The sequence below is a fragment of the Neodiprion virginianus genome, chromosome 2 (assembly GCF_021901495.1).
Source record: "Neodiprion virginianus isolate iyNeoVirg1 chromosome 2, iyNeoVirg1.1, whole genome shotgun sequence".
NCBI classification, from domain to species: domain Eukaryota; kingdom Metazoa; phylum Arthropoda; class Insecta; order Hymenoptera; family Diprionidae; genus Neodiprion; species Neodiprion virginianus.
The window spans coordinates 14,161,238-14,177,527 of NC_060878.1; the positions used below are offsets into that span (position 1 = coordinate 14,161,238).

General features: G+C 37.2%; 1 protein-coding gene across 1 annotated transcript in view; it reads right to left on the reverse strand.

Moving 5' to 3' along the window:
• The window catches only part of LOC124298481 (uncharacterized), a 70,408-nt gene that overhangs the window by 50,895 nt on the left and 3,223 nt on the right, over positions 1-16,290 (reverse strand). Inside the window, exon 2 of the mRNA XM_046750544.1 lies at positions 13,178-13,404. Within this exon, the coding sequence (XP_046606500.1) occupies positions 13,178-13,371 (194 nt within the window). The 5' untranslated portion in view covers positions 13,372-13,404. The remainder of the gene's footprint in view (positions 1-13,177; positions 13,405-16,290) is intronic.

Genomic DNA, 16,290 nt, shown 5'->3' on the forward strand with positions numbered 1-16,290 from the left:
GTTCCTAGCGGGCCTAAAGGATAATGAGGTGAATCAGGGCATGCGATTCGACGATCGTTGCATGGCTAAGTCATAGGTACATACAAGATAAGGAAAATCGTCTGCACGATCGAGTACAAGATGTGCCGTACGCAGAGGTATACAATATTATACCTGCAGCATTGCAACTGATCGTCGTTCGTCGCAGATATACGTACCTATTCGCACGCATAATACAGGTTAACTTAACACGTGGGTTCGACCTGCGCCGTGCCTCCCGACGGCCGATGGGGTAGCTGATGACGTAACGGTCACTGACCGACGCCCCTCTTTACGTCGCCTTCTGCAATCCCGCCCACCACCCCCAGCATCGGCCGAGCGTAGCCTTTCGGTGCCTTTCCCATGTATGTCCATACGTACGTGTGTACACTGCTTTGTGGTATGTATGTACATACATGATAGGCAAGATACAAGAATCTTATACGTATATATGTACCTACAACGCGTCGTCTATAACGTTACACGTGCGTACACACAACGTACGTGAACAATAATACACCAAGCTACGTGTGCATAGTAAAAACCGTGCAACATATGTGTGAAAAAAAACACTGTTTGTAGAGCGACGGATACGACTTTTGTATTGCTGTATGCACATTGAGGTATATGTTGCACGCACAACGTATTATTGTTGTTTTGACGCCTGACTTGGTCATTCGATCAGATATGTTATACGTAGGATGCGTAGTATTAGAATTACTGCAGCGGTGCTGTGTACTATAATTTATACCGCGAGTTCTTCTTGAAAGGACTGGCTCGTAGCGCGCGTGATTCAACTTTCTTAATTTTGATTGGCTGACGTGCGTGCTCGCAACCTGAAGCAAACCTTCACCGGTAAAATCAAATTCCCTAGAATCGACTGGTCGACAAGTGACAGTCAGCCATGATCTCTCGCATATTAAGGGTGCGTTCCTAAATTAGAACCCAGTACTGTCAACAATCTTTCATCTCTTTTGCGCTGCTGAGTTCGTGAGTAGCTCTCCTTGTGTCCTAGGAAGTTTTTAGCGCTACAGGCTAGTTTCAGAACGCACCCTAAAAATCTACGCAGTTGGCTACACTTATAAGCTAAAAGAATTGCAACTGTCGAGCAGGTCCTTTGAAGAAGAACGGTAACGGATTATTTTCGTCACGATGTCCGGTTGTTGCATCACGGATAGAAAAAAGATTTTGCTGATGAGTTGCATCATCGTTGTCGTTGAATTTTTTCCGTAAGACCGACTACGAAAAATATTAAAGTCGCGCTATCACGATGTCGATGATATTGATGAGTATATTCCAAAAACTCTTACAATTAGGGTACAACAATTTTATATTTATAACTAGTTTTCTTTAATTGTATATCATTTACTGTAAAAAATGCCGTGGAAATATAAATAGCGGTTTTTTTCTTGTTGTTATTGCACTAGTCCATTGTGAAATTACAACTGAAACGTGGTTGGTTCTACCATTCAATTTGCCTGGCACATCAACAATTGGTGGTAAGACAACTTCTGCAAGACACTTCGTATTTTACCACAAATTGAAATTGCAATAGCAATGATCACAAGTTGGAATTACATCAGCATTCACCACTTTAGCTTTCTCATAGATGAAGTATCCCGATGAATTGATGATGTCAGATCAAAATCTTGTTGAACTATGACGCATCTGCACGTGATTTTAGTATTGGAGCAGTATGGTGATTACCTCAGGCTTTCTATTTGACTGATCTAGCTGATAACTAAGTTCTTTTACACTATAATTATTTTATGGTTATGACACAGCTGATATATTGCTGTACAGAGAGCAAAACCCTTTTAAAAGTATTACATACCTACGATGATATAAAGTAATGCTTTCAACATGAATTCCGAAAAACTTATGCTCATTTATATTCTGGACTGACAAGAAAAATACCATCAATGTATAAAACTCTTTTCAACTTCACCATTATACAGTTTTTTCCTCAATTCTTCAACGGAACCGTTTGAACAATACTTGGTATTGAAAATGAAAAAAGTTGCATCAGAATTTCCTGCATCTGGTGTAAAAATAATTTTTCTGCCACATGCACAAGGTGACGCTTGACACGAAAACAAAGTTTCACGATTCGGTGTACGAGGAAATCAGTATCAAGGACAAAACTTTCGATTTGAGTCAACACGCTATGTTAAATTCCAGGTACAGAATACATACCCTGCTAATTAACAACAGGCCGTCTAATTGCGCCGTTCCATCGTATGTAGGATAGTTCTTCCAAAATATTACATTTCTCAACAGTTATCGAGCTTCGTTGACATCATCATCTCGATCGGAACTGTATGTATGATAATTAGGCTCTAGCTCTTATCGCGACAAATCCGTTTTATCACCAACCATGTTAACTCAGATTAACATACCTCGTATACATATATCATACATCAAAGCGATACACATATAGAAGAATTAGATATATACCGCGAGGTAAAAATAAAGTTCTCGTAGCGTAGGTCAGTGTGGTATATATGTATATGTATATGCCTCGCTGTTGCGGAAAACTCTATTGAGAGACCGTGGGCAATTAATTATTATCAGCACTCTACACACATATAAAATATACATAGGTATAATACATACTTTTTCCTTAAAAACATACATGTTGCGTGAATTCAATTCACAAATAATGTCGTCTTTAATTGATTGAGTAGGTAAATATTTGTTTTTCGCAACGAACAGTCAAGTCATCTCACATGTTATGACAGTAATGACGTGAAATCGTAAAACTGATTGTGAGGCGGTATTTCCAATATTAACATTCTCCTTTGCTTTTTACGCCACAATTTCCTCGAAACTACAATATAATTATCTGACGGATTTGAAAACACGAAAGGTATAATCGATTGCAGATTCTTTAGAGTTACGATATACTTTAGATATCTTTACGACATTATATGGACGGAAAGGATAATGTGGGAAAGTATATTATAATTATTGCATACAACGAGAAGTCACCCACCGCATGTCGCTTAGCGCTATCGCAACAAAAGAAGTTGACAATTGCAACCCAGCCTAACTCTACGTAAATTCCTGCGGATATTCAGAACTTGGAAAACAATTCCAGAAGTTACCCAGCGTCAATGCTGAAAATCGAGTTTACATGACGTGAGCTGGTTTTACGCATTTTTCCATGCGTGTTTTCCGTACACAAAGTACCAGTTTCTATGACAGTCAAATGAGTCTGCGAATGCGCATGTGCGGAGTACAGAAAGAACCACTTTTAACTCCTAGAACTGCGCGCATGCGCTGTCGCAAATAAATCTGACATTACGCGACCCTAACGTCAATTTCGGGCTTCGTAAAAAACCATGTAACATACTTTTGTTGTACAAAGAATCGTATGCATTAAATCCCGATAAAGAATTATTCCCTCCCAATCTTTGTTTTTCTTTATTTTCCTGTTGTATTAAAATTAGTTATTTTAATTGATTCCCTCGTCTTTCGCATATTAGGTACAATAAATACGCGCTAATGAAATTCACCCGACTCCACGCTTAAAATTTTGTATTTTTCGATTCCGAAGTATTAACTCTATAAATTTCATGAAAATTGTTTATATAGTGAACAGTGATTTCGTTATGATCCGGTAGGAGTCATGGCCAGGTCGAGATCTTCTAGAATGCCCCATATATATATATACACATTGCCGCGTACTATGGCCGATGGTGAGGTGACTCGAGCGCGCGGTATAAAAATAACAATTTACTCTAGCGTATACAAAACAATACGATAGCCCTCTAGCGGAATAAATAAATATATATGTATACACACACACATTGTAATCGTGAGGACTCGTTGGTAAAAGTATTACTTATCTTCAATACATACACATACACATACCTATGTATATTATATGTATTAACCGCGGTCATGACTATACAGAAGACTCCACTTCTCTCTGTAGGTTCAAGGAGAAATGAACGTAATTCCTAACGTCGCCTACATGCACGACACACACGCACTGTATATGAATGAATATTGGACTCGGCAATATCCGAAGAATATCTACGGACAGTGTAATAATATCTACTGATGCAAATATAATTGAACGTTCGGCGTCTCTTGATATATGTATATTGTATACTCGTGCATGCACCGCGAGTAAACGTTCAAAACTTACGCCTCACAGTCCTCTATGTACCCTGCGTATTCCATGACGTATACTCGATGCATACGCTGCACCAAGTCTCGTATGTATGATTACAACTAGCTGTACGCGTTTGTGTATGTGTGTACGCTGCAGTTGGTAGGTAGGTATTAGGTATACGTATATATACGTCGCTGTTGAAATTAGTGTTCAAACCTCTGGGCCGAAAAAACCGTCGCGTCCTTGAAACTCCCTCCAGTCCCCTCCGCGTGACCGTCCAGTCATCGCGCCCCCTTATCCCTCCCCCTCTCCCCCATCCATGCCTTCAACCTTTTTTCTCTCATTTTCTCTATCCTTTTTTCGTTTGCGTTCCCTGTCTTCGAATCGGTGTCGTACTTTGAAATTTTAATGAACAACTCCGGCACACGGGGCTACCAAGTTGTATAATATACATGCAATATAAATGCGTGTGTGTGTGTGTGTGTGTGTAATAAACATTACACTGTTTCAGATTCAGGGCAATACCCTTTCTCGTATTTTTTGTTGGGCAAGGTTTAGAAATGAGTTTTGGACACCATCGCCCCAATGTATTAAGTATTGGATTTTAGATTTAGTTTGTTTGCAAAAATTCCTAAAATGTAGTCGTGAATATCCTCTTATATTATACCGAGAGTTCTTCTCGAAAGGATCTGCTCGTAGCGCGTGTAATCCAACTTGCTTAATTTTGATTGGCTAACATCCGGGCTCGCAGCCTGAAGCAATCCTTCGCTGACAAGTACAAATTCCCTAGAATCGATTGGTTAACAACCTATTAAGAACGACCAGTTCACGGCGTCGCCGCGATCCGCTGCATATTGGTAATTCTGCCCACCATGCTGGTAACATTTTTACGAAGTTGGCTACGCTTATAAATTAAACGATTTGCAATTGTCGAGCATGATCTTTCGAAAAGAACTCTCGATAGGTATATGAATCCAAATAGTGCAGATGCTTAAATTATTTTCTAAAATTATACCAGCTTTTTTTACGTTGGAGCAACCAAAAACACGATATTTAAAAAATATCAGAACTTTTAATAACTCTTGTGCAAAATGACGGACTGAAGTCGAATTTCCAAGGCCTACGAGACCAAATATGTTATTATTTATATTAAAATTGAACCAGTCCAACAGTAAAATTGTACTATACTATGATTTTGTAAAATTTCGCTAAAAAACTGGAATGATTGTACATTTTTATACGATATTACAAATAGTAAAGTCACATGATACAACTTGAGCACTTTGTCGACTTGTGTTAAAAAAAAAAAACTAACGTTTGGACCTAATTGTACCAGCAAAAAGCAACCCCACACATTGCTATAATCTGAAATAATATAAATTAGACAGATGATTGCCTAATTGTACGGTAAACCGGACGTTTAATTACTATAGTTCGTTACTTCTATACATGAGTGATCTGTAAACGACAAGCGCGAGTCGTATTATAGATATAAAGTACCAAGAGAAGGTGAGAAATCAGTGATGGTTGAAACTTGGAAATATTCAGGCAGATGTACAACGTTGAGGATGCGCAGGTGTCTGCAAACTCACTGTTGTATTAATATACTACCTATATTCCTGCAAATTATCATTCAATGGCTCTCGAGACAACGTGCGAGCGGGGGGGGACAAAGAAACACGTCGCGGGAATTTCATTTGACTCACAAGTTCGATTGGTTGTTGTCGTGAATACGAATAGAGTCTGCACTGTCACCCGTTGACAAGCAATAAAGTTAAAAACTCACGAGTAAGGAACTAATGTACCTACGGCGAACGAGAGATAATAAATTATGACAAATTATGAAATTGGGCAAAGATTCCGCGCTTCAAATCACCGAATATCGTGCTGTCGGATATATCGTTCCGCAAAAACTTGGACATAAACTGAAAAAGTAATAGATAATCACAAGAAGTGTAGTTCAAGGTTCCGTGCGTCTCGAAAAAGCTGCCAGTGCAAGAGAAGTGTGCTCGTTATCTTCTTAACCGTCAGCCCGTGCTGCATGTGACGATTCTTTCAATTCTGCTTAGGTATATAGATCTCTACATTATTCTTTGGTAACGCTTTCGCGAAGCTCTGCAGACGTCGTCCAAAAATTTCCGTGATGAATATTTAATCAATTCTTTCGAAATCGAGTCGTTGTCTTGTTTGAATTTCAACGATTCCATCGACTTTGAAGCATGTATTTGGAAAAAATGTATAATTTGATCATTTCTCGGAAGGTATAAATAATATATCATCAATATTGCTGATGATCAACAGGCTGGAATGTTGAGTTTTAGATAACTTTCTCGCATCATGACGACGCCTGTAATTAATCAGTGATTGTCCGCGTTTATGGACTCGGAACTGTCAAATTTTTCACAAAGTAATCTGCACATTCAATGTTACTTACTGAGAGATCTCTGTTGTGTTTGTCCCGTTCTCTAAATTGAAACTGTTCTGCTTGAAAAGAGTCTTTAATTTTTATGTTCTCTACTTCACTTACACCTAAAGTGCACAGTGAATTATAGAACACCTAATAAATCGATTTAATAATAACAATAATAACAATAACAATAATAATACTAATAATAATTCGTAAATTTTCTATGCTGCGGGTATGACGCTCGGTCATTGTCAGTTATACACCCGGGTAATACACGAGAATGAATATAATTAATATGTAAGTAATGTATAATAACGTATTCATGTTTGTTATTATCACTATTATTATTATCATTTAGCGATGTAACCAACATAGGTATATGTATATAATACGCGCCTACATATAGTGAGAATTTTTCTTGAAAGGACTTGCTCGTAGCGCGCGCGATTGAACTTGCTTAATTTTGAGCGGCTCACAGCCTGAAGCAAACCTTAGCTGACAGAAACAAATTCCCTAGAATCGCCCGGTTGACAAGTGATAGTCAACCATAATTTTTCGCCTATTAAGAACCACATTGCCTACCATGCTGATAACATTTTTACGAAGTTGGCTACGCTTATAAACTAGCTGAGTTGCAATTGTCGGACAGGTTCTTTCGAGAAAAACTCTTGAGTATAGATAAGTAGTACTTGAAACGTACACGAGTGAGAGACTCACATCTAACGGTGCACGATTACCGGACCTCGTTTTTGCAAACAATAAAAAAAAAAAGTATTGGAGCAATATCAGAGTATTATATTCATCAAATCGGAACAAGAATTACAGTGAAATAGAGTAATCGATGCCCATTACGTGTATATGAAACTTAATAGTACGTTTTTAAAAATTCATGCGAATCCTTTGTTATCGTAATTTCTAAATTCATCGTACGTATACAAAAAGGACTAGATTGAGAAACTATTTTGCATTCCCATACACACGTATTGAAATATAGAATAATGAACATCCAGCAATGGATATAAAAGCAGCAGCGTGTCGTCAATATCAACGATAATAATCTGAACTTAGCTGCAAGAAACGCGAAAGTGATTGAACTTTACGGTCAGCTGTTGAACACGTGCGTTAGCGGCTCGTATACTTCGCTACCGGCACGTAATCAGGCGCGTTGTTGCCAAGTCTAGAGAGCTTCTTGTCCCACCGAAAAGAAGTAGGAGGAGAAGGAGGAGAAGGAGGAGAACCACGGCAACACGGCGCAAAGGTTAGAGGGACATAAACGACGAAGGATAAATCGAGCCGGTCTCTCGCGTATAAAACACCCGGGAGCAGGCTCGATTTGCGATAACTTGCGAAATTCCCGCGCGCCTCGTGCAGGAACAACGATCGTCAGGCGAGAACCGGCGCGCAAACAAAACAAACGATAAAAAACAAAAAATAGAAATAAAAAAAAAAAAAGAAGGAAATATATAAATACGCAAAAGGAACCGAAAATCATATAATCGTACACGCACAAAAAAATATCTACGCGCATACCGTGTGAGGAAGAGATGGAGGAAAAAAAGATGAAGAAAAGCAAACCAACGAAAAAGGCACATCCGCTATATAACTCGCACGGAATAAAATTATGTATACATATAAACATACATATGTATGTATGTATGTATATATATATATATATACGTACAGGAATCAGATCCTTCTCGACGCACTCGTCACGCGGCATTCGTCGATCATGGTGGTGAAAATAAGATCCTACCGAAGATTTTCAATATATTCAAATGTTTCTTGCGGTAAAACTATTAAACATATAAGCCATATGCTCTCGCGGACTTTTTTCTTGTGGAGCTCGTCGAGACCCTGAAAACTGAACGTAACTTTCCTCTGTCTGTAAGAGTTTAGTCAGAGCTCGCATAAGTCTGGGATACACTTCCGAAAGGGTCTACAAATATCTTTATATCTCTAAAACTATTGATCTGATTGTAGTAAAATATAAACTAAAACTTGGCCACATATTGTGGCTATCCACAGAGAAAAAATAATCAAAATCGGATGAGTAGTTCTGAAGTTATAAGCGAACATACAGACATAAAATAGACGTTCAGTTTTATATAGGCAGAGATGAGATTTAGATCCTATTTTGATATCTGTTATATGTACACACGTATCACTATCTCATTGTCAAGGAAGTATAACATTTGTTGTGTACAATTGCGAGTATTATTATACCAATCACGGTTTACTGTATGTACGTATATATACCTATATTTTTATAGATGTAGTAAATATTAGTGTACACGCGTTGCGACAAAGGTCAAAAATAAAAATGAAAGAGAAACAGAGAAGTAGAGTAACATGTTCTCGAATAGCCTATACCTAGACGGATGTTGGCAAGCCCAACGAATGGTAAGTTATAACAACGTTGTCGTTCATAATTATCGGATAGTGTCGCCACATCGAGATCTGTAGAGAAAACGATTTTCTGTAGACCTTACAATTTTTACGTACAACGTTAGTGTGAAGCCGTAATACTATAATTTCGCGACTAGAAGACAAATTCTTTTGTCGTCATAGGAGCCGACCTGAAATCGACCGGCGCCGTTAGGAGGTTAAAGTTAGTCACGTTATAGTGTAACGAAACATTGAAAGAAACGTACTATTTTCCAACTTGAGGAAAACTTCGATGGAAATGGATTGGTAAAGTAGGCAGGCTATGTTTTCAACTGTTATACGATTCACTGAATTTCAGACAATCCTAACGCTGCGCAAAATAACGAAACGATGTCCCCTAAAAATGCAAATTTATGTGGTCTAAATGCACCACTCCTGGCAGTACGGTTGTTGAATGTATTACTTGTTTCTATAAGCGATAAAATCAATCTGTTCGATTATTGTATTAACTATAAAAATTTACTCTACAGGTAATATTAAACGGAACTGTTCAACGCCCAATGTTTCATAAATCAAATACTACTATGATCAAAGCTGGCGAAATACTTCTGTATGTCATTTGTGGCCACGCCTTTCTGCACACGTAATTGATATGACCACCACAAATGGATCAATCGATGACTACATTATACGATACTAAGATGGCCGAAAACGGTTCATCCTATCCTACATGAAGGTTACGAATATCAACCTGATGTAAGACGTTGTACTTTTATACAACTGATGTAAAAATATCTCCAACTAAAGTACAGTTACAAGTCCAAGCCGCCGGATGGACAGTATTGCGAAGGTTAAAACTAGATACCTAGATATAATATATGAGCATGTAAGATGCATTGGCTGACTCGAAGCGGTTGTTTTATCATCGACAGGTTGTTGAACGATTCACGAAGCGATTTCTCATGCGAACGGGTCGTCGCAACTTATAGACTGTATAGGATGGAATGGAATAGAATAGCTCTTATGAGTTTCTAGGCTTCGTAGGAATCCGCTAGCCTGCAGTGGCCTCGAGCTCACCAGCTATCTCCGATCTATCCAAGTCGTCGTCGTCGTTGAGCATCCACATTTACGGCCTACGCTTCCTTGCGTTTCGCCGACAACTTGGCCTCTACGAGTAAGTAATGCCGACTGCGTTACATGCACTACGAATGGTCAATTTTAAGGTTGAGTCGAACGATTCGCCCGAATCAAAAGCAAGGAGAGAGAGAGAGAAAACCGTTGTAAAAACCTCCGATGTTAGCGAGCACGAATCGAACCACATCTCTGATATGTCGTTTAAATTAATCTATGCGAGAAAATTCGAAGATCACATAGTAATATATCGATAACTTGAGATAAGGTTTCATGATTAGAAAACCCTATTCTTTTTTAACCCAATTCTAATATTTGGGCATGTTGTTAGCTGGCTAGATTTCTACAAATCGTCTGAAAAACGTTAAAGAAGCCTTACATTTGTCGACGAACATCTGTTTTACCGTACTTACACAAATCTATTTTTATCCACTCTGAAGATAATCAGTTGTTAAATTATTTTCAGCCGATAATTGGAGATCTCTATCGTGATGAAAATAAGCCCTAAAACATTAGAAGCGGATGAAAAACGCAAGAGTTTAAGCATTTTGATCTAGCTAATGATAAAACCTTCGCTTAAGTTTTAGATATCTTATCTTGTGTTAGGTGAATGTTAGTCTTGTTCAGTATCGTTATAGTAAATAACATTGCTGGAGATTTTACAAACAGTTCTCTATTTTTTTGTTTTTTGTTTTTATACAACTCCTGTTTAAGAATGTCGAGGCCGATAATTCATCCTTAAGGTTGTTGGATAGCGACAGTAACGCCATCCGACGGATAATCGTGAGCACTGTGTTCCTCGACGAATGAGAAAAGAAATTTGGCAACGTCGCGTGATTTTCTTGTGTTTGCTTAAACCTTGGGTGTTTACCATGCTATAACCTTTACTTTTGTGAATCAAAATGTCCGATCAGTTACGATTTAAGGGGAGATTCGCAAAGAATAAATAAAAACGAAGTGTTTTAGCAATACCGTATCTAAGAAGCAGAAAACAAATAATTTAAATACCATGCGTAATGTGCATGCTTGCGACGTTGCCAAATGTACAACCAAACCAAAATTACAATATAATTTTTTTTAGATTATGTTTTCAACTATTAAATGACGGACAAAACTGACAAAAGATTGATAATATATTATTCCTGAATACCCATTTTATCTTATTCAATATTTTTTCCCTATCCTAAACATATTATTCTAAACAACCAACTCAAAACTATCAGTATTTATCCAAGTCTCTATCTCTACACGCGGTAAAATAGCTCAACTTTGAAATCAAAAAACTCAGTAACCAAACGGTAAATCATTTTTAAACTTTACAGGATTGTTGAGAATTACTTAAAAAATTATATAAATAAAACTCATGTGAATTAAACATTTCCAAAATTACTGCCCGACTATCTTAACCTCGGCACGCAAAAGGCAAACAAAATACGAAGCAGGCAAGCTACTCAGGTAAGTCAGTTGTAGCGACGGAATAGAAAGAAGGATTACAAATATCTTCTCTGTTGCGGAAAGTGAAGGAAATTTCAAGTTTCACATTTGCTTTTCCTTCCACCCCGATTCCCTCGTGCCCTGGAGATAAGGTGTAGGTTTGTACTAGCGTTACTCGAATGATACGGTATGAATGAATATCCACGATATTGAAGTGACTGGTGGTAATTTCCTCGTCACTTATTACGCGAAAACATCAATTGGAGTATGTAACTGAATCGATAGTTGACCTGGCTATATTAATCGTTGATGTCCTGTACTTTCTTTACCGCCGATTTACCGGTGTATTGACCTTAACCAAAATAAAAAAAATTACACTTCGGATTTCTCTCGTTTGCTTATTGCGCAACAGCCATTTGAATAAATCCTTTAAATCAGTATACACATAATATAGGTAGTTGTTCTTTTTTTTTCTTTCCAACTTTAACAGTGTTGGAGCAGACAATCTCCCTGAGTCATCAAAATCATCTGCTTCAAAGCGAAACTATAGCCCAGTATATACATATAATATTACAATTATTGAAATGAATAGTTCAGGTGTGTTTGTGTAAAGTACTTGCACTTCGCAAAATCAATTGTCACGTAATATTCGAGTAAATTTACACTTGTCTTTCGTGGTGAAGAAGAATCTTGCAATTACGTATCGTCATGTACGTAATATACTATATCACGTATACAACTGAAGATAAGACGTCGTGAACATAAAACTTTAGGCTGATAAGATGGTTTTATCTAGGCAAATATTATTCACAAAGATAATGTTAAGCCCACAGTTGTATGGATTTTTTTTCTCTACAAACCATATCCAGAGGTCCCACCTTCAAAATTATAGTTACGCGAGTGAAAACATGTTGAGCAATTAACATTACAGGACGTTATGCTAAATCAGCTTCATTATGCTTTTATTAAAAACTTCCTGCAACTATTACACTGTCCACGTGATGTTGACATGTTTTCCTATTTTTTTTTTTTTTTTTTTTTTTTTTTTGCGACATCAACTTTCACGAAGTCGCATTTATTTTGTTGACAGTACTTAGAATTGGAATTTCTTCTCTGAAGGACTCGAAAGGTGCGAGATTAAAAGCGTTCAGTTGTGGTTACGGTATTAAATTTTCTCAGATCAAAACAGGAATAATGGACTTTATCTGATTCAAATATGAATAATTTTTGCTCTCCAAGCACTGACTTATGCACCAAATTCACGAGCAGGCTGGATAGACATGAGCATGAGGTTAGTAACGTTACTGCAACGAAGCATGTTTAGAAAAAATCATTACATCGCACCTTTAGCAATGTCTAAAATTCAGTAAACCACAACAAACAAACAAAATGTACTCTTTCTTTGAAAAGCTATCTTCATCAGTTATTCTAAAACTACGCAATAATGATTTTTTTCCCTGATGTTTCGTTACGTTAATATTATCAACTTCAGCCTCATGGATAGAGGTACTACATTCAACACCAATGCTTGGAAACAAAAGTCATAATCAGTGTCTGATATATAAGATATGAAATCTACAATGCATCGTGCCGAGGATTGCAGGAACGTTATCTTGCATTCTTTTACACATCCGTGTGTCTCATTTTAGTTGAATAAATGGTACCGTATTTGGCCTTACCTGAGCAGCTGTGCGGGCGTTGATCTTGCCGAAGGATGCTGATTGTGCTGGGGCTGAACCCGTGGCGAGGTGGCCGTTGTAACGAGGGGGTGCCCATGCCCACCGTGGGGATGATGATGGTGGTGAAGGTCTCCCCCAACCGGACCACCGAGTCCACCCACGACCTGGACTTGTTTGCCCACCTCCATCTCCATCAGACCTAACGCATTATGCACTGCAACAAACATCTTTCCCTATAGATCGATCGTGACTTTTTTCATTATTATTTTCTATAATAAATTCCACACCGTGGTCGTGGGAGTGTAATTGAGGATATTGGACGAGGTTGAAAGTTGGTAAGGTTATCGTAACGAGACATTGGGGGAAAAAATGACTACTTTCCGATTTTTGAACGACTTGAATAAAGGTAAATTATCAAAATGAGACCATTTATTGATTTATTACGGTATATACTGGGTTTCGGACAAGTCTAAATTTTGCGAAATAACGGTTATCCTCTACATGCGTCGTTGCAATAACGTTACTAACATCAATCTGCCAAAACTCAATACATTTTATAAAATTTATCACGAGATAGACGTACGTTGAGTATTTATTATAGAATAAGTATTATATTCCTAAAAGTTGCGAAGATATTTTTGAAAAAAAAAAAAAAAAAAGGAACTTATTGGAATTTATAGATATCAGGTATCGATGCATCGTTTCACATCGCTTCAAAAGTGTTAAAAATCTGTAAGTAGAATCGTTCGATTTCATTCTATTCTGTGGCCTGTGTTATCCAGTACACTATTTTCTCCAAATTCTCTGACACAATGTTTTCTCACGGGACACGTAATTGGTATCGTTACGAATTCAATTTCACAATATAACACAGATAGATATTGATTATGATCAACAAACAGCAATGTTGAAACGGTTATACTGAAAAAAAATGCGTTTCAGCCTCGACTTTGCAGACAACGGTCTTCTGAATAAGATGTACTATCGTAGAGTGAAAGCGATCGAATCTAGTAGTTTTTTTAATTAATTTGAAGCAATTTAAAATGAAACATCTATTAGTTGATCCTCTCATATGCTTTGTAGTATTTTATTTCAAATGTGATTTTCGTATCTGTTATGAATATATAATAATTTGACAAACACTCGATGTTCGACAATTTCGTAATAAAATTACTAATAAGTATCGTTTCTTGGTCAACCAACCTCTTTACTACGAATTATGTACTTTTGGAATTCGAAAGTGACTAGAAACGGTTATATTAAGAAATATACTAATCTCTCGTAGGGAAGGTTTAGTAAGCGAAATGATGGGAGGATACTACGTACGAGACCTTGGAAGATATTGAAACAAGTCGAGAATTTTTGAGAGTGTTTGGAGATATTTGAGAAAAGTATGGACGTAGCATACCGCAAAAATTATGCCTGCAATAATTTAATAATATAAAAAATAACATCGTATTGCACAAATTCAATAGTCAAAAAGTATAACGTACTTGAAATTTTGGCCGATCATGCATGATGGAAATCTCTAATAATACGATACAGAAGAGTAAGCGAACCTTGGTTGTAATGTATCCAAATTGTGGACTTGAGGCTAAACATTTCTTTGATATATTTTCGTTTATTATCAAAACTGAGAATAAGTGAAACTTAAGTTTTCGACGATCAAGCTTGATCGCGCGAAACTTCGGATAAATCAAAAGCTGGCGTTTCAGACATTACAAAATATCCAACATTAAAATCTATCCGCGAATGAAAACGTTAATAAAATTGCCCAAATAAATCATAAAACATGCGAATATATTTGATTGCAGAATATCGGGGAATTATAAATAGAAAATACGTTACGTAATTCGATAAATCAAATTTTCTGACTCCTCTCTATCATTTATCTCTTGCATTGGTATTGGATGGAACATTTCTCATAACCTTTTCCCGTATTCTCAGTTATACATTTGAAAATAAGTAGAAAAAAGCAAAATATTCAAACATATGTTTTCCTGTTTTTTATTAATTTACGCCTGTGAGGCCTGAATAAATGATCGAATCGTCATTTTATTATTAATAAACTGATTCTTCGGTCCAAATTATTGAAATTTCATGTTAATTAATGATTCTGTACAATTTTGGTAGTAAATTGTTTTCGCTCTTTGAGCCAATGTTATCATTATACTCTTCGATTAATAAAGTTACTCTTCTCTCTACAATATCGTTCACGATTTTCGGCCACTTTAATAATCCTGCGCACCTCAAACAACTGAATCGTCTATTTAAAGAATTATCTCTGGGAGATCAAATCTTACTTTTTTGTGGCAGAGAAGCTCAGAGTAAAATAAAAATAAAAATGATTAAAACAGTTCAATATATATATAAACAGACTCGTGTTTGTATTCATGCAGGCAATTCAACATTGAAAAAATCCGCCTAAACTTATGCAATACGGTGTCAAATTTTATCAAAAATTCACACCTGTATTTCGGCAAAATCTCAAGAGTAAATTTTACCGATCGAGATTCAATTTCTCTGCGGTTCACGTTAGCCCGACTCCGCGCTCTGCGAACAATCCATAACCATGAGACAAATATAGATAAAAATTGCCGGCACGTAACAATTCCATGAACCAACACAGTATGTTAGTGTAAAGTGAAGAAGACGTGAATGACCAAAATAAAAATAAAAAACAGAAAACGAAATCAAAAACGTACCGAATTAAAGACAATGTAAAGCCATAAGTAACCGCGTTCTAGAAGAGAAATCGTCAAAGCTCATCTTTTTGAATTTCTAACGACAGAATGGTCCGTTATCTTCTACAATTTAATGCGCATGCGCTACAATCAGAGAGCGGTTGTTTGCCAGGGTGACCAACCGTCATAAATTTAGACATCAGTTCGCAGCGATTTACGTAACCTTAAAAATTTTCACAGGTGTCGGTGTTGAATACAAACGCCAGCGACAACTGTACAAATTTTTGAGGTTACGTTCCCCACGATTGGTCGCCCTGGCAAAAAACTGCTCTCGGATTCTAGCGCATGCGCATTATTAAACTATAGCAAACGACGAACCATTCCGTCGTTAGCAGTTAGTTCGCACCGTATAATACTCAATGTCTCTCT